We start from the raw sequence: 19,692 nt of genomic DNA, 5'->3' as shown, positions 1-19,692 counted from the left end.
GATTCCTTTTAAATGCAATCATCAGATTAAAAACTAGAACACTTAACCGATTCTACCTTAGGCGCTCTTAAATTTGAGAAACGGCTCCCAAAGGAGTTTTATTTTGAAATCATAGAAGGGGGGAAATACATAATTAGAAATAAGTGGTTGGCAGGCAGTGTTTGGAGTTGGTGAGGAGGAAAAACTTTTCTTCTACTTTTTTAGATCTTAGATTCTGTGTTTGGGGGTCTGCTGGTTAAACTGACAAAAGACAAGCAAGGGTAAAGACAGACTGAGTATGAGGGAGTCCACTTAAGGGATAGTTAGAATTTGGGGCCTTATCTTGATAGGGGAAAGGGGGTGAAGGACATTTATACACTACTTCTTAATAGAGAAAGTTGGGGGTGAAAGGGTACTTAAGGGAAAACAAATGACTTAAGAAAGATAAATGGGCCCTTTGGAGAATTGATGGTAGATAGAACCTTCTGTGACGAAGTCTGTTTAGGTATGGGGCCAACTTCTCACTGTACCTGGTAATATCTTTCCTGGTTGCTCCCTGAGAGGGGGTTTATGACAATAAATTTTTGCTTTGAGGCAGAGGACTTCAGGAACTCAAATGCCTGCTCCTCAAAATTGTTATGTCACAGTGACATATTCTAGAGCCCTCATCAATGGGGATCAAGCAAATGGAATACTCAATTCTAAATACTTAGGTGAGTCAGAAGCGTCTTCTTTTCATGCCTTTTATATTCAACAGAATCTGTTGAACAGACCAAAAGGCACTCTCCAGGGGCTTATACTAGCTTGGATGGGAATATAACATATTTTAAGTTTCAAATCAAAGGCATAATGAGGAAATTGTGCACCCTTTAACATCATTTTTAAGACTTGGGGCCTTCTATGAGCATAATACTTATGTCACTCCAGGACAGGAGAAGGCTTAAACTCTCTGCTACAAAAGACCTCCAGTTATTCTAGACTCCTTGGAGAATGCCTGCTCTCCTGCCTGCACTCCACCTAGCTTTTTGTAAGACTCTTCTGGCCAATCTTGCCAGACACCATTTCCATCTCCAAGTCAAAAAGCTAGATGTTCTCTGTTTTGCTGCCAAGGTGTGCTGTGCTCACCTCCAGGACTGCACTTATCACACTTACAAAAGACTTTTAATTTTATGAATTTTAAGCCTCTTGGCTCAGTCTTGTTTTAGTGTACTTTGTGCTTATGACATAATATACACTGAGTATCTGAATAAATGACTGAACCTTATTTTCCTAGTGATTATAAAATTAGGTGTCTTCCTTTAGAAAAAAGTCTGATGAGGGACAGAAACAAAAAATGTCCACCATTAGCCCAGAAGGCTGATCTATAGCCTGCACAGTTTCAATAAGGGTCAGATATGTACTGGTTGCTATATTTTTATTTTTTAAAGATTTTATTTATTTATTTCACAGAGATCACAAGTAGGCAGAGAGGCAGGCGGGGGTGGGGGGGAAGGAGGCTCCCCGCTGAGCAGAGAGCCCGGTTGCAGGGCTCGAGCCCAGGACTCTGTCATGACCTGAGCTGAAAGCAGAGGCTTTAACCCACTGAGCCACCCAGGTGCCCCTGGTTGCTACATTTTTAAAAGGTCTTGTGACAGGGGCAACTGGGTGGCTCAGCCAGTAAAGCAACCAACTCTGGATTTCGGCTTAGGTCATGATCTCAGGGTCCTGGGATTGAGCCCTGTGTTGGGACTCCCTGCGCAGCAGGAAGTCTGCTTCTCCCTCTGCCCCTCCTCCTGCTCACATTCTGTCTCTCTCTCTTTCTCTCTCTCAGATTAAAAAAAAATTATATTCTTAAAATATATTATTTATTTATTTGACAGAGTGAGAGAGCACAAGCAGGGGGAGCAGTAGAAGCAGAGGGCCACTCAGGTGCTCCCAAAAATAAATCTTAAAAAAGTCTCATGACTGCCTCTACATCTCACTGAGTTAATATTGAGCTGAATCATAAGCAGCAGAGAAATATTATGAAAGTAGTTCTATGAGAAGAAATTTGAAGAAAACACTTATGATCTAATACTCCCTGCACATTCTTTTCCCCTTGAACACTAAGCATATAACCGTCACTGGCTTCATACAGCAAAAGTGCAGCCCTTTTTGCCCAGGGGTCCTGTCCCTGTGCTACTTAAACTTACTAAGTTGCATGGTAAAATGGCTCAGGAATTACTTCTTGACTGTCGAGCTCAACGATCCCACAATTTTGGTGGCCTGTACAGGGATTATGGGATGACTCCAAGAGCCCTGGTGCAGCTTGGTAAGCCTTCTTTAGCCCTGGTCTTTGCTTTTTCATTTGTTCCTTTTCAGAGATGTCCTGCATAGTACAATCCTTTGGAACAGGTCTTACTGGAATGCTCAGGAGAGAACCTCTTGCCCATGGCAACGCCACAGGCAGGGACAAACTCCTGCCACCTGGCTGGACACCAGTACCTTGGCCATAATGGTGTTGGGCTCAGAAATCAGGCTCTTCCTGTTTTACCTGTTAATACTTGCATTCTTCTCAGGCATGGGACAGCCACACATGCCATTAGGATGGCCACCAATTTTAAGACACCTGTCTAAGGTTTCTTCCTAAACACCCCAGTGTGATCCCTTGATGAACATAACGCCTGAGACATGTCTGACTGTGCTTCCTGAAAGGGACCAGAGCTAGTGCCCAGTTGGTGCATTCACCCAATGGGGGACAACTCCCTTGGGACTGGGTCATGGATAAAACTCATGAGAAGGTTGCCTGGGTTAGATAGGGGTTCCACACTTTCATTGTTTCATGTCTCTCATCTGTCCTTGCCCATGGGCTGTTTGGCATTTTCAGTCCTGCTCTTAGAATGAAAGTACTTCTCGCTTAGATAGAACACATTTATAATATAAAATAGCTTCTCCTTCCTAACGATGGCCAGGACCTTTACCCCATCCATTAATAATAGATCTAGAGGCTTTCAAAGGGTATTATTATTGGTCTCCAAATACATTGGCTCCCCCAAAATGGAAAGAGGCAGCCCCAATCTCTGTGGTGTTTCAGCCCATTCACCAGTCCCTGTTGTAGTCTAGGATGCAATGGGGAAGGAAAGGGAGGTCGACATAATTTCTCACGTAGTACAAATGTTTCAAAGTGGTCGAGAACATGGAAGCCTCCCGCCACCCTGAACCCCAGGAACTTGTGGCAATATTCCTGTTGGGATGCCATTCAGAAGCTGAGAGGGAGTTTAGGTAGTTAATGTACTCTCTTTGTTTTATAGGAATGAACTATGAGATCGGCTTTCTCAATCCTGAAGGACTCTGTCTTGGGCTGTCTTCTAGTATATTGGAGTCAATTTGGATTTAAAGAAAAAGCACCCCATGCTGTTGGACTATAAAATAAATCCAACCCCCAAGAATCACGACTCTTTTGTAAACAGGGTGCTGTCAAGATCCTTGCATGCCTGCCTGTTTTTCCTAAGTCGCTAGTCTCCTCTTTGCTGCTTCTTTTGTGTGTCAGGTCTGCAATGTGCTCTTGAGAGGACTGGATGAGTGTCTGACTCTTGAATGTGGGTTTTCTCCATCATTAGTTTCCCAGGTTAATGGTTATGATAATTGGAACCAATGATCTGGTTGGTTCACCTTGGGACAGGGACTTTAAGGAATATTCCCCAGCAAGTGCCAAAACTCCCTTTGTTTTGGGGAGGTACCTTGTCTTCCCTGGTTCAACATGGACTGCCTATTTTCACGTTTTTTAAAAAAGATTTTATTTATTTATTTGAGCGAGAGAGAGAGAGAGAGAGCATGCACACACACACACACACACACACACACACACACACAGGTGGAGCAGCAGAGGGACAGGAAGCAGCAGGCTCCCCTTTGAGCAGGGAGCCCAAGGTGGGGCTGGATCCTAGGACCCTGGGATCATGGCCTGAGCCCAAGGCAGACGTTTAACGTCTGAACCACCCACGCGTCCCTCACTTTTCACTGGTGGAAAACAGAAAATGTCTGTCTGCTCATCTATCGAAGCTGAGGAACTTTAGGATCAAGAGTCCTCTTTCTCTGCCCTCTGGGCTTTTATCTGCCTCCAGTCTTGCCAGCAACATCTCACCTACTCTGCCTCCACTTCCCCCTCCTGTTCCCGTACCACCGTGTGCCGAGCACTTACAACACTGGCTCCTGAGGGTCCCCCAGGCTCCTGGCACCATTGCCTCCTGCTCCTCCTACCCTCACTATCAAGGAGTGAAGAGCACCCCACTTCTGCCTCCTTCAGATTTCCCCACAGGTGCCTCAGGTAAGAATTGACGTGGGGCACAAACTGATTGACTTCTAGTGGACTCTGAAACATATTCAGTATTTAAGCTAATTTAAATTCATTAGTCTAATTAAGGTAGAAATGTCTTAAGACTTCTCGGCATTAAAGGTAAAACTTGTATTCTACCAAGGTTTATTAAAGGTCAAATACACTCTTGTTATTGCTGTTGCCAGTTGTCAGAAAAAATGACTTAATATAAGGGTTAATTGTGTTTATCATCAGAGTTTACCAGGGTAATTGTTAAAAAAAAAAAAACAAAAACTGAGTGGGCTAAATAAGAAGGTTTATAGGTAAAACTTCTAAAGAGCTTTCAAAATCTTTGGTAACCTGAAATTTCGAAGTTTTGCTGAGTTAAATGATAAATTGAATTCATTGGATATCTAAGTCTCTTCCAGATAAGAGAAAATACTAAAGCATTGGTTACTGGATGTAGGTTTGTCTGCTTTTGGCTTCTTATTGCAGAGAAACGGAGGATACTTGGGTCTGTTAGCAAATGTGCTTCATGGTTTAGTAGTAAATGTACTATGGGAAAACCTGTTTTTAGAACTTATGAAATGTATTCATGAATTTCAGCTATACAAGAATCCTGGTGTAATAGACAATTCACAATTGGTTCCTACTTAATTTTTACTGGAGGTGAAGGCTTCTGAAAGTTAAAATTCTGCTAAATGTCATTAAGACTGATGGAAATAAGGAAATCAACTTTGCTTATAACAAGCTACATGAGATACATGAGAAAGTTATAAGGGATGGAAATACCTTTTGTTGAGGGAAGAAGAAAGTAATTTTGTCCTAAAATGAGATGGGTTGTTTGGAGAAAAAAGGCTTAGGACAAAGTATAGATAAAAAAGAAAATTGTAGAAGGTTTGCAAAGGGAAATCTTTGGAAAAAAAATTTTACGTGTGGTCAGAATGAAGACTGAGGAATGCCTGGGTGGCTCAGTTGATTAAGTGCCTGGCCCTGGCTTAGATCATGATCCCACGGTACTGGGAGCCCCACGTTGGGCTCCCTGCTCAGCCAATTGGTTTGCTACTGACGGGACAGGAGACCAGGCATCAGATGGCTAGCACCTAATGGAATGCAGTGGTTCTGTGGGCCCAATCTGGGGCCATGGCATGCACCAGCCTGGACTGGAAGATGTACTGTTGGTTATGCCTGGATGCACAGCCATAGCACTAAGACTAGCATAAGTCCAGCTAATACCCCACATCTACAACAATGACGGACAGATGATCCTTACAACTTGAAACAAATTTACCCCAATGTCACCTCTGGACTCTACAGCAATTGGCTTCTGTGATAGTTACTTGTAGACACAGACAGTGATCAATTTCGATCCATGGATAGGGACATCTCTATGACCCTTGGCAGCTTGAAGAAGTTATAGAAGATAAGCCCTTGTCCTTCAACAACCTTAAAGATTTAAGTACTGAAAATTCATCAGGAGGGAAATGATGTGGGACAGAGACAGAAAAATGTTCACCTTTAATCCAGAAGCCACCTAGGCGCCCCTGTTGTTGTTGTTTTAAAGAAGGATTTTAAGCAGGGATCAGTTAATCAGATTTTTAAAAAAAAAATTTATTTTATTTGAGAGTATGTGTGTACATGCGCATGAGTCGGGGGAGAGGCAGAGGGAGAGAGAATCCCAAGCTCACACTGAACGTGGAGCCTGACTTGGGGATCCATCTCACTACCCTGAGATCAAGATCTGAGCCAAAATCAAGAGTCGGATGCTTAACTGACTGAACCATCCAGGCACCCCCAGATTTGTGTTTTCAAAAGATTATGGTGACTGTGGAGTATGGATGTCGGATTGAGAGCAGACAAGGATACCAGTTATGGTTATTGCATTCACCCACTCAAACAAAACACTTACTGAGGCTCTAAAATGTACTAGGTGCTGATAATTATCTCCCAAAGAGAATGACACCTCTCTATCCCATAGAAGCAAAAATTTTATGTTGAACATTCCTGTTTCAATTTATAGAACTCTATGAATGGCTGAAGAGGAAAACCTATATATACTATCATAAAATTCAGACCACATTTTCTACCTGCAAGTAGGTGCAAACAACGTTGCCAGTTAAAATTGTTCCAAGCCCCCCCCGCCACCCCCGGGGCTCCTGGGTGGCTCAGTGGGTTAAAGCCTCTGCCTTTGGCTCGGGTCATGATCCCAGGGTCCTTGGATCGAGTCTATGCTCAGCAGGGAGTCTGTGTCCTTCTCTTGCTCTGTCTCTCTGCCGACTTGTGATCTCTGTCAAATAAATATATAAAATCTTTTTAAAAAAGAGATTTTTTTTTTCCCTGTGAAACTATATTAGAGTACATTACTACATCCATAAGATTAACAACTGCTGATTCTGGCCCAATAATTATAAACGTTTGTCAGGCACATTAACAAAAGGAAGACCATCAGCCTCAGCCTCATTGCGTATTCAATATTTGGCTCATTCATTCTTCCAGTTTCCAAATCTGATGAGACATTCCTGTTTGATGGCATTTTCAGTCATTTTTAAATTGTCTAAGGATTTGTTAAGTCTCTCCATTTCATACACATGGTGTCCACAATTCAGACACACTAATCCACCATTTTCAGCTAGAAATTTTGCTATAGTTATAATTGGTTTTCCTCCCTGTTTTGTTTTGTTTTGGTGGGGTTGTTCCAGTCTATCCTAGACATTTACTAATTTATTGCTCAAAAATTTAAAAACTATTTGCCAAATACAGAAAGAAGCCTGACTTAATTCTGGCATTTAAATTATTTCAATATGCCTTTCCATAGTTAAGCCTCTGATTACATCCTTTCCTCTGACAGGAATTTCCTTAAAACGTCCCTATTTGTCTTGTTTGTTTGCTCTGAAGTCTGGCAGAAACTTCCTTAAGGATCTGAAATTGCTCCTTTCTTTGAACTCTCATTAGCCTAAGATTAACAAGTATTTGCATTATTTAACTTGTACAGTTCACATCACCAAAGCCAGATCTGAAACTTTTGGGGAACAAGGGGTTATCTATTTATATCCTGATGGTTGAAAATATATTCTCTGGGAGTGCCTGGCTGCTTCAGTTGTGGAGCAGTATGCAACTCTGACCTAGGCGTCCTGAGTTGTAGCCTCACCTTGTGGGGAGTGGGGTATAATACTTAAAACAAACACAGACACACACACACACACACACACACACACACACACACACACACGGGGAATGGGGTAGAATACTTAAAACACACACACACACACACACACCCCACCTGTGAATGAAAGGCCCCCCCCCACACACACGGGGAAACACACACACACACACACACACACACACACGGGGAATGGGGTAGAATACTTAAAACACACACACACACCCCACCTGTGAATGAAAGGCCCACTGTCTATTAGCAAATTGTTACCGGAATCCTATTTGACACACGACATCACAATATTACAAGACGCGTCCCTTCAAGTCACAAGATACTCTTTTAGGTATAATGACAGAAACGAGGAAACTATAACAGCGTATTCTGAATTAAGATGTTGCAGCCTCCTATGATAGTATTCAACTTATGCAAATGAAAGTAAACTTCGGCGGGGATACAGAGGACTTATTTTTGCTATGCGGTTGTGACATCTCAGCTACCTGGATGATGTACACAAACTGATTACATTAAAGAACAAGTATTCACACAAGTGTCACACAGGGGGTTCACCTAAGAACCTGCAGAAAAAAATTCCTTTGCTACGTTCCCGAAGGCCAGATCAAGCTATGTTCTCTAACGCTACTCTAACAGAAAACGAAAGTTAATAATCCAATAAACTTGAGAAATGCTCTTTAGTGCCGGAGTCAGGAAGCCACGCTGGTGCTCACAACAGCGATACGTGACTAACCCCGAGCACTGCGCCTACGGCTCCCGGCGCTGCCCACGTGCTTCTGAGCTCGCGCGCACCTAAGGGTCTGGCTCGGGTCACGTGGCACAACTCGCAGGCCCCCTCCCCTCACCTGTGACATCCCTGATGGTGCCTGATTAGCTTCTTTTCTTTAGAGAAAGCTGGCCCAATCAATAACGAAAAAGAGAAAAAGAACAAGAACTAGTATTTAATAGTTTTTATTTCTAAGTGTTTCCTTTTCTATATGAGCAATCTCAAGACACTACTTTTTTTTTTTTGTCAGGCGTTATTTTGGGCAGCACCCCTGCTCGGTCTGGGGCTTTCTGGACAGTAGGCGCTGGCGGGTCGCGTCATTGTCCACAGCCAAGTCCCAGGCAGCTCCAGCCAACCTCCCTTACGGCCAGCGGCCTCGATGTCCTTCCCCCGGTGTGCCCTGTTGTGGGCTCGGCTCCCCGCGGGGCGCCGGGCTGGCCACCGGGCTGGCCACCGGGCAGCGGTCTGCTCTGTCCTTCGCGCCCGCGTTGAACCCGTGCCTGGGGCTCTGGGGCGCGTGTGTGCCGTTGCCTCCGCCTCCTCTTCCTCTTCTTCCGCCTCAGGAGGCTCCAAAGCTCCGAACACGTCCTTGTTCGTGCCGCTGACTGTGAAACCTCAGGGCCCCAGCGCGGATGGAGACGTCGGGGCCGAGCTAACCCGCCCTCTGGATAAGAGTGAGTGAGGGACTACTGAGGGGCGGCGGGGGTGTCTGCGGGGTCGAGACGTGGCCGCGAGGAAGCTGCACCCTGGTGCCCTGGAGACCCGCGGTCCCCTCGAGCGTTGTCATCGTGTCTGTCAGTGTCTCCTTATCGCGCTGGTTTGTGAGCCCCTTAAGGCTTGGGACTGCGTCTTCCTGAGTCTTGAATATGCCGCCCAGAAGTGGTCTTTCCCCTTTCACTGCGCTCTTCTCGGAATGGTTTAAACCCCCTTCTGATGGGACGTTTCCACCTTTCTTGAGTCGTAAGGTAGACTGTCGCTTTTTGGAGCATCCTTCGTTGTTTCTCCTCCGCAGCCCATAACTATTCCCCTTGAAAAGGGCGAGGGGATGGTCATTGAAAAGTCAGAGTAAGATTTCTTTCAGGATTCTTTGTCATTTATTGGCATCTACGCAGACCTGGCACTGCTAGGTTGTGGGGTAGTTATCAAGAGGAACCAGACTCAGACCCAGCTTTTACGCTCCAGAAACTTACAATCTCGTGGGGAGGAAGGACGTATGGATAACCAACTCTAATACAAGTTAGAACATGAAAAGGGTTCCTCGGAAAGGTGGTATGTATCCTTGATCATCCAGAACTCCAGAGAGAAAGGAATTGCTCAGTATCGGCAAGTGGCAGCAACTAACTTTGAATGGGTTTGACAGGGAGGCGTGCAAATGGTTTTAAGGGGAATTTCAGATTATAGGGCTGTATGACTTTAGTTTCTGGATGATTAGGGCGCAGGGAATTTCCTCTGACCAAACGAAGCTCTGGGAGGTTGAGGGTGTGCTGTAGCTTTACAGGGCACTAGCTCTCCAGGAGTTATCTTAGTTCACTTCAACAAGCAACATTGGTGACTCCTATTGTAATTTAAAAATACAGAACTACAGTTTATTACAGGCCAAATCTTGTTTTGGAGGGCAGTAGTAGAATAGAGAAAGTAGACAGTGAAAGTAGACCTTCACTGCTTTAAATACTCCTGTGATTCTTCCTTCCTTCCTTTCTTTTTTTAAGCAGTGGCTTAATACTGAGTGTTTGCCAGAGACAGGTACCGTTATAGCATGTGACTCGATTTCCCTAATAACCCTTTTGAGGTTGACAGTGTCTTTATCCTCCCAACACTTGCTCTCTACCATGTGCCAAGCACTGTTCTAGTCACACAGTAGGTGCTGAATATCTACCTATCTGTATTTCCTGGTTGATTATCATGCATTTAGCCATGTGGATGCAGATTGACTGACTGCGAGTAGAAAGTTGGTGCATGTTTGTGAAAGTCATGCAGCACTTAAGTTACTGGTGTGATTTACAGTCTATTTACCTTTTCTCCATTTCCTACTTGGTAACATGAGCATAATATTTTCTCTACCTACATCTCTGGATTGTGAAATCATCAAAACATGTTAGGAAAAGCTCTTTGAAAAATATAAAGGGATGAACAAATGTAAACTAATATTATTTGTACTAAACGTTTGCTATTTGAAAAATGGAATTAATAGTTGTTGTTGTGGCACCTGGGTGGTATCTGCCTTTGGTTTGGGTCATGATTGAGACCTGCATCGGGCTCTAGGTGGGGAGCCTGCTTTTCCTTCTCCCTTGCCTGCTGCTGTGCCTACTTGTGCTCTCACTCTCTCTTTCTGTCAAATTAAAAAAAAAAAAAAAAAGAAAAAGTGAAAATTGGGTTGTCACCCTGCAATAAGAATAAGGAAACTGGGAATATTCCTTTAGAAGCCCAAATAACCTACCCTACCTATAAATCTAGGTTGATGTGAGGATTTAATAAAATAATGTATTTTTAGGTTAGTATATCAACAAGGGCTTTTTTCCTTAGGTTTTGTTCTTTAGGCTATAATAGCGGGTGTAAAATTCCTTAGACATATTTCTACTTAGAATCAGCTGGTTCCACTAGAGTAGTATTTTTAAGAACTTTGGGCACTATTATGAATTTTTAAGAAGTTTAGAACTTCTAGAAGTTTATAAGCTCTAGCAGTGAAGTATAACTACCTTTTTCTTTTTTTTTTTTTTTAAAGATTTAATTTTTTATTTGACAGACAGAGATCACAAGTAGGCAGAGAGGCAGGCAGAGAGAGAGAGGAAAGGAAGCAGTGCCCCTGCTGAGCAGAGAACCCAGTGTGGGGCCCCATCCCAGAACCCTGGAATCATGACTGAGGCTGAGGCTTTAACCCACTGAGCCAAGTACAACTACCGTTGATGGCAGAGTAGCCCTCTTTCTGGGAAAGGTGACAACTGGAAGTTTTGGGCAGTCCCAAAAGGAGCAGCAAAGGAGGAAGATAGTAGCATCCAGACCTTCAGATCAGCCACCTGAGCCCTGGCTGACCATAGATGGCAGATGTACCAGCAGAGTGTGATCTTTTGATTTTTGATTCATCACTGGCTTTTTTTACAGGAGGTGGCAGCAACAAATAATATTCTTGGTGGATTTTATTAGCAGTTGTCACTCCTAGGGAGAGTATCAGATGAATTGAGGCAAGTTGTGGTAGTTTCCTTACAGATTCTAGTACTGGAAGATGGGTAGATGCACATTAGAGCTTGGATATGTAGAGCTGTGGCAAGAGGGTTGAAGCCACTTACCTCCCTGTTAGTAGAGTGAACTGGAGTTAGGAGTTTGGGGGAAGCTTGTTAAGATGCCTGGACTGATTTGTTCTGGCATTGGATATAATGCTGTTGGGGTCAAGATTATGGAGACAGTCCCCGTATAGATTGTTAGGTGACACTTCTTTTCAGAGGTCATCTAGCTTTCTGGATGAGAATCATGGTTGCAGGAGGAACCTTATGAAGGAGCAGAGTCTTAGTAAAGTCGCTGTAGTTTGATGCAGGGTATCAGGCACAGACATATTTGGGGATGTAGAGAATAGCTGAGGCTCCACCTTCTCGGTGCTGCTGTCACACCTGTCATTAGAGCGAGAGGCAGAAGGGTCTGATGCATTTATTTAGTCTGATGCACCTGTCTGCTACAGTAGTTGTCCTGGGAGCAAATCTAGTGCTTCTAACTCCCTTTGTGATGATATGAAAGATTTGGCATGTTCTACACCTGAAACTAATTTTATACTGTATGTTGACTAACTGGAATTGAAATAAAAACTTGGAAGGGAAAAAAAAAGGTTCATCATGAGTTCTGGCCACTATTAAAACAATATTCCAGGGGTGCCTGTGTGGCTCAGTGGGTTAAAGCCTCTGCCTTCAGCTCAGGTCATGATTCCAGGGTCCTGGGATCTAGCCCCGCGTTGGGCTCTCTGCTCAGCAGGGAGCCTGCTTCCCTTCCTCTCTCTCTCTGCCTACCTCTCTGCCTACTTGTAATCTCTGTCTGTCAAATAAATAAATAAAATCTTTAAAAAAAAAAAAAATAAAACAATATTCCAGCACATCTGCATATTCAGTGACAAGCATGGTAATACTTGCTATAATATTAGGGGGAAAGGAAGTAAATACCACCACTAGGTTGTCTCTAGTACAGCCTCTTCAGGATTGATGCTGCCTTTCCTTTATGGATCCTAGCGATTTCCCAGCCTGTTCCGATTACTTGCCTCCACCCACATTTCCACTATGGCTTTGGCCTTGCCAGTTCTGTTGTGAAGAGAGGTTGAGTTGTATGACCTTCCATCTGCTTCTTCAGCCCTCAAATGAGCTGTAGCTTTGATGTACTGAGGTGGGATTCTCTTTAGTTATGGATGTGTACAGAGAAAGGAGTGAATTAAAACATTTTAACAAAATGGGTAAGTCCTGTGGTTTAAGCAACCACAATTGGGAATGGTTACTTTGTTGTTTATCCTGGCATAGGTGGGGTAAAGTGGACTGTTACTTTTGTGTGACACTCAGGTGCAGTAGATTCACATTTTAGGAGAGAAGTTGTTCTTGTGGACTGTCTTGAACATTTTGTTTTCTCTTCAAAAGAAAATGTAATCATTTAAAACAATGCCACTGGCTTCGGAGTTTATAGTGGGTCTCTTAATTTTAGCAGATGTAGCTGAGACCTGGCATAGCCATATTAAATCCCAGGCTCCCTTTGCAGGAAGCCGGAAGAAAGCTATATGATCTGGTGAAAAGTTGTAGTGACTGAGTCATTTCTACTGTGGCTGAGATCCAGAGGGTGTCTCCTTTAATCATTGTTAATTTTAATGGGAAGTAATTATGACCAAAAATCCAGTCATTCTGTTAATAATAGTGAAACTGTGAAAGCTTAATTTTTATGAAAAGCAAAACTTACATCTTTGTATACTTTTGTAGTAAATTAAAAAAAAATTTTAGTGCTATTTCCATTAATGATTTTTGCACTTTTCTTTTAAAAATTGGTAGTGGATTTGGAACACCCTTTTAGATAAAATAAAGTGTCGATACAGAGATTTTTGTGTAGGTAATACTTATTTATTTTTTTTAAAGATTTTATTTATTTATTTGACAGAGAGAGATCACAAGTAGGCAGAGAGGCAGGCAGAGAGAGAGAGAGAGGAGGAAGCAGGCTCCCTGCCAAGCAGAGAGCCCGATGCAGGACTCGATCCCAGGACCCTGAGATCATGACCTGAGCCGAAGGCAGCGGCTTAACCCACTGAGCCACCCAGGCGCCCGGTAATACTTATTTTTCAGCAACTTCAAAAAATTGCCATAAAATTCATCTGTTTAAAGTGTGTAATGGTTATATTGTATGACTATCACCGTAATTTAATTTTAGAACATTTTTATCACCCCAAAAAGAAATTCCATACCCCGTAGTAGTCACTCCACATTCCTCTAGCCCCACTCCCCTTCACCCAGCCCATGGCAAGACTAATTCACATTCTCTTTCTCTTAGGATATTTCATATTAATAATATCATACAATATATGGTCTCTCTGACTAGCGTCTTTCACTTAGTACAAGAAACCTTATGCTTGAGTAAAGTATCCTTGAATGTCTTGATTCTTGCATAACAAGAAAGTTAGTTAGTGTTAGTTATAGAAAGCGGAAAGTGTTAGTTAGAGAAAATGGATTAATTCTGAACAAATGTGGTATCTTCAGTTTGTATTGAGTCATAGTTCTGCAGAATTTCTCCAAGCACTTGCATGTGTTTTTTTCCAATCTTTTATTTGTCAGTGATTTTTCTTTTTTTTTTTTTTTTTAAAGATTTTATTTATTTATTTGACAGAGAGAGATTACAAGTAGGCAGAGAGAGAGAGAGGGAAGCAGGCTCCCTGCCGAGCAGAGAGCCCGATGCGGGACTCGATCCCAGGACCCTGAGATCATGACCTGAGCCGAAGGCAGCGGCTTAACCCACTGAGCCACCCAGGCGCCCTGTCAGTGATTTTTCTACTATTGATGGAAAGAGATGACTGCTCCCACTGGGTACAAAGTAACAGATACCCAGAAATATCAGGATAGCTGCCAGTGATAGATGATATATATGTATGTATCTTACATTTCATTGTGGGAAAATCTCGTGCCTAAGCCATGGATTTTAAAATTCCCCATTATGCAAAACAAATTGTTATTAGTGGGTGCTTTATTAATACAGGTTTAATTTCTTTAGTAGGTATCGTGTATATTGTTGCTGCATGAAAATGAGGTTGGTACTTATGCAGGAGATAAAAGTACAGGCCACTTGGCCTTCCTGTGTTTCCTGGGCAAGGACGGTATCCTCCATTTTAGCCTCCCTTCCCAGAAATACAGTGTGTGTGTGGCAGGATTAGTAGAACATTTTATCTCTGGAATAATGCAGTGGTATTTTACATGTACGATGTTAATACTATTGCAGCTTGACTGATTAAAATATTTTCACTTATGAAATTACTGATTCATGCTGTTATGTTGCTTCAGCAGACATGTAACTCACCCTCCCCTCCAGCACAGTGATTCTCTGTCATCACCCGGGACATGCAGTCTGCTCAGCCTTACTTGGGTACTTGTAGTGATAGGGAGCTGGCACTTTTTTTTTTTTTTAAAATTTTATTTTTATTTATTTAACAGACAGAGATCACAAGTAGGCAGAGAGGCAGGCAGAGAGAGAGGAGGGGAAGCAGGCTCCCTGACAAGCAGAGAGCCTGATGCGGGGCTTGATCCCAGGACCCTGGGATCATGACCTGAGCTGAAGGCAGAGGCTTTAACCCACTGAGCCACCCAGGCGCCCCGGGAGCTGGCACTTTTTTGAGACAGCCCCTTTTCACTGTTCTAATTGTTAGAAGTTGTTGTATGAATTCCACTGAAATCTGCATCCCTCACTTCCCACTGACTGTAGTTATGCCATTTAGAACAAAATAAGTGTAGTCTGTTCTTAAAGTCGTCATCTTCAAACTAAAGATCACCCCTGACCTCTTTAGTCATTTGCATAAAAGCATGATGATCGGGTCCTTGCAGCACTGGTTGTCCTCTTAAGTACCTTTTAACTGCTCACGGTTAGATGTTTAGAAAGGTTGTAAGTCAGTGAAACAGAATATGGTCATCTAAGAGTGGCCTGATGGAGGCTAAGGACGATGTCTAATCCTTTGGCACCTGGCTTACTTCTCTGTGGTGTAAAAGGAATATTCTATTATTTGACTTTGTAATTTTTCTAGACACTCTTGCACTATTAAGCCATAAAAAGCTTGTGATCAACTGAAATTTTTAAGTACTTGAAACAGTAAACTCTTACCTTGAGTGTTATGATGTCAAGTTTTTTTTGTTCTTTTGGGCATTTCTCCACCTAGAAAACCAATGTTAAGCACATCTTTCTTTCAGATGAAGTAAAGAAGATCTTAGACAAGTTTTACAAGAGGAAAGAAATTCAGAAACTGGGTGCTGATTATGGACTCGATGGTAAGGCATTTCCATTAGAGATATTTTATTATTTCTTAGCTTATAGCTTTTTCAGTCTTGTGTGAGACCTCGTGTGCCTGGGAAACAAGTACATACACGTTGTCTGGATGATGCCCTGACCTTCACTTCTGTCTTGACAGGAGTTGGGCAACATGCACCTGGTGGGCCGGACACACAGCAAAGGAGCTGTGTGTTCGTTTTTCCCTCCTGTGCTAGGATTTCACTGTTGGCCAGATCATAATAAACCAGCTGTAGGAGCCCCCAAAAGAGAGAGGACACTTTGATGAGTCAGGTGTGATGTATGTATATACACTTTTAAATGAGAAATGGAGTGAAAACTGAGCCCTGCCTATTGTGCTTTTGTGTTTTCCTGCAGCTCGTCTGTTCCATCAAGCTTTCATCAGCTTTAGAAATTACATCATGCAGTCTCATTCTCTGGATGTGGACATTCACATTATTTTGAATGACATTTGCTTCAGTGCAGGTAAGTGTTTAGAGACTATAAAAATATCTCTTTTAAAATATGTTGAGCATACTTTGTATTTCTTCGCATGCTTCATGTTTATTTCTCTGGTCAGAGCCTGTTGTTTTAGGGTGGGCCCTGTTTACACTGTCTGTAAATAATTCTGTGCTTTCATAGGAGGCCTTCTCGGTCATTTTGCTTTTATAGTGGGTCCCTGAGCTAAGCAGTAAATGAGCCATATATCTTAGACTGGAGGATGACTGGGCCCTTGATCTATCACCTCTGCTCTCCACTGTGTGCTGTGTATAGGCCACAGTGAAGGGAACTCTCACAGAAGATAGAATTAATACATGGCAGATTCCATCTGTTTCTGCCACTGCGTTTTTTTGGTTAGATTTTTTAAAATGTAGTGTTTGCACCTGCATTTGTCTTCAGTAACCATAGGTCTTGCTAATGTGTATTTCCAAGTTCATTCATCTTTCCTTACTTCCCTCCCCTTCCTTTCTCCCTTATTTTTTTTTTAAAGATTTTATTTGTTTGAGAGAGAGAGAGCACAAGCAGAGGGAGAAGTGTAATCTCTGCTTAGCAGGGAGTGTGATGTGGGGCTTGATCCCTGGAGTTCCTTGCTTCAGAATTTTTCTTTTAATCCTGGCAACGTCCCCTTGACTAGCTCACTAAGAAGGAAAGTTTCACTAAGTCTGGTTAGGGATAACATGTAGATTGCACCTGTTAATGCAGTGTTTTATTTTTCAGCTCATGTGGATGATTTATTTCCATTTTTCTTGAGACATGCGAAACAGATATTTCCTGTGTTGGACTGTAAGGATGACCTACGTAAAATCAGTGATTTAAGAATACCACCGAACTGGTTAGTTTCTTTACTTGTGGATTTGAAATACTAGTTTCTAATCTTGGGAAGTTAGTGATCATTACAGTTTTTCTTCTCCTTTTTTAAAAAAAAGAATTGTATTTATTTATCTGACACAGAGAGAGCGCACACAAGCAGGGCGGAATAGCAGAGGGAGAGGGAGAAGCAGGCTCCCTGCTAAGCAAAGAGCCAGACATGGAGCCTGATCTCAGGACCTTGGGATCATGACCTGAGCCAGAGGCAGATGCTTACCTGACTGAGCCACCCAGGCACCCCTGACCGTTACATTTTTTTATTGTAGGCTGGATGATAAATCCTAAAAAGTCTATGAGTTGTTTTCCCTAGAAAAACAGGCAGTTAATTCTGGTGTTTCCCCTTGATTCTGATCAAGCTAGCTTGTAGGTTTTACTAGGACAAATATAGAAAGTAGCCCTTACTTTAGAGTGTTGGCCTTAAAATTTAAGTGTGGCCTTTCTTGTGTCAGCTGAATGCCAGGGTGTTCATGAGCTCTCACCACTGCCACCACTGTGGCTAGAACTCCACATCTAGTGCCTTTGCCACCTCTTTGAGACTTCCTGCTCAAATCCTTAGCAAGCTGCTCTCTGCTAGGGCCTACATATCTTCAGCTCAGCCCTTGGCCAAGGACCCAAGGGAAGTCTTACATAGACTTCAAGGCATCTCCTCCACTGAACCCTTTCTTCTCTTCCAAATTCTCCCTTCAAATTCCACCTGCTGTAGCGTCTCTGAATTTGATCTCTACTGCTGAGCTCATTGGGACTGTCGTACTTTGCTTGGGTTCTACCTCCCTGTGTCCTACTGGGGTACGTTAGGGCTCATCTCAAATGTTCCTTTGTTTCAGGGCTTGTAGTCCTACATTGCCTGTCATTTATGTCCCCAAGAAACTGTGGTGTGTATTCTGTCCAGTTTTGTACTTGTTTGTGGTGGGAGGGCGAGTCCTGTACCATTTGTCATGGCCAGAGACAGAAGACACAGTCATTACATGGTACATGTTGAAATTCAGATGCTTAGGAATATTTACTTACAGGGTCATGTATTTAGAGCTGTGGAAATGATGTCAGCCTATCTGTGAGCTGATAGCAGTTTAAACTTACTTTAACTCCTGAAGAGAAGAGACTTGTACAGTGGCAGAAATAGCCAAGAAATTAATTTGAATTTAGATCTTTCTATCCACTAGTTAGTAAATGCCAATCTTGGAAAACAGTATTTTTTAAGTTTTAAATCCTAAAATTTTTTTTAAAGATTTTGTTTATTTATTTGACAGAGAGAGCAAGAGAGCGAGTGAGCACAAGCCGGGGGAGTGGCATGCAGAGGGAAAGGGAAAAGCAGGCTCCCACTGAGCAGAGAGCATGATGTGGGGCTGGATCCCAGGACTTGGGATCGTGACCTGAGCTGAGAAGGCAGACACTTAACCATCTGAGCCATCCAGGCCCTCCAACAGTTATTATTTTAGTGTGGATCTGAAACTCATCATTTTATTTGGTTTTTCAAAGATGCTATCATGTGAATATTAACAGGATGTTTCATTGGAATCATTTTCAGTTGATACCTTTGTCAGGGTTGATTTTGAGGTTAATGGGAATAAGCTGTTTACCCACTTATGTTTTAGGTACCCAGAAGCCAGAGCCATACAGCGGAAGATAATATTCCATTCAGGCCCTACAAACAGTGGAAAGACTTATCATGCAATCCAGAAATACTTGTCAGCAAAATCTGGAGTGTATTGTGGCCCTTTAAAATTATTGGCACATGAGATCTTCGAAAAGAGTAATGCTGCTGTCAGTATATTACCAAATATTTGCTCTCTTTCTTCTTAATTTGGGAGGGCTGCTGGGCAGGGCGAAGAAGGGAAGGTGGTAAAGGCATATGTAGTAATTTACCACTAATAAAAGTTGCCATAGTTCGTTGTACTTTGTAAGATGTACCATTATTTTATGTATAACTGAGAAAGAAAAAGATAACTGCCAATGAACTCTGACTTGCCATCTATTACTAGGCTACATCCTGATTTCAGATATGCTAAAAAGTGAAAAAATGTGTATTGGAATGAATGAAATACAGTATCATTATTTCACAAATACAGAGAAATGCAGAGAATTACATGTAGATAACTTGAATCCACTACCCAACTCCTTTAAAGATTTTATTTATTCATTAGAGAGAGCACACAAGTAGGGGGAGAGGCAGAGGGAGAGGGAGAAGCAGACTCCTCACCAAGTTGGGAGCCCTATGTGGAGCTCGATTCTAGGACCCTGAGATCATGACCCGAGCCAAAGGCAGACGCTTAACCATCTGAGCCACCCAGGCACCCTTTCCATCGGATTCTAACATTCTACCATCCTTGTTGTTTTATTTTTTTTCTTAAGAAATAAATTATTAATATGTTGAAACTCTGAGGCCTCCCTTGCTTCCTCAGAGTTAACTTACTCTGTTACGATATTTAATTTACCTTTTTTTTCCAATTCGACCTCTGATGCTATCAACTAGAACTAATGATAAAGACTGAAGCCACCTGTTCAGACCTGCAAAGAACTGAATGCCATGTTGGCTGAGGCATTGTTAGACTGAATGGGCCATGTTCTTATTCATTGTTTTATTATGACTATAATATGAGTTGAATAGGCTTGGGAAGATAAGTTGCATTCTCTATTTTTTGTTCTGGATGATTTGTGTATTTG

The 19,692-nt window shown here is 42.5% G+C and overlaps 1 protein-coding gene across 1 annotated transcript in view; it reads left to right on the top strand.

Annotated features, from left to right (window-relative positions):
- Positions 1-8,509: 8,509 nt before the first annotated feature.
- SUPV3L1 (Suv3 like RNA helicase) overlaps positions 8,510-19,692 on the top strand; it is a 28,339-nt gene continuing 17,156 nt past the window's right edge. The window contains exons 1-5 of the mRNA XM_059170066.1: positions 8,510-8,864; positions 15,588-15,665; positions 16,042-16,149; positions 16,882-16,996; positions 18,624-18,792. Of these exons, the coding sequence (XP_059026049.1) occupies positions 8,570-8,864; positions 15,588-15,665; positions 16,042-16,149; positions 16,882-16,996; positions 18,624-18,792 (765 nt within the window). The 5' untranslated portion in view covers positions 8,510-8,569. The remainder of the gene's footprint in view (positions 8,865-15,587; positions 15,666-16,041; positions 16,150-16,881; positions 16,997-18,623; positions 18,793-19,692) is intronic.

Source organism: Mustela lutreola, chromosome 4, assembly GCF_030435805.1.
Source record: "Mustela lutreola isolate mMusLut2 chromosome 4, mMusLut2.pri, whole genome shotgun sequence".
In the NCBI taxonomy this organism is placed as follows: domain Eukaryota; kingdom Metazoa; phylum Chordata; class Mammalia; order Carnivora; family Mustelidae; genus Mustela; species Mustela lutreola.
This window is presented reverse-complemented; position numbering and strand designations above follow the sequence as displayed.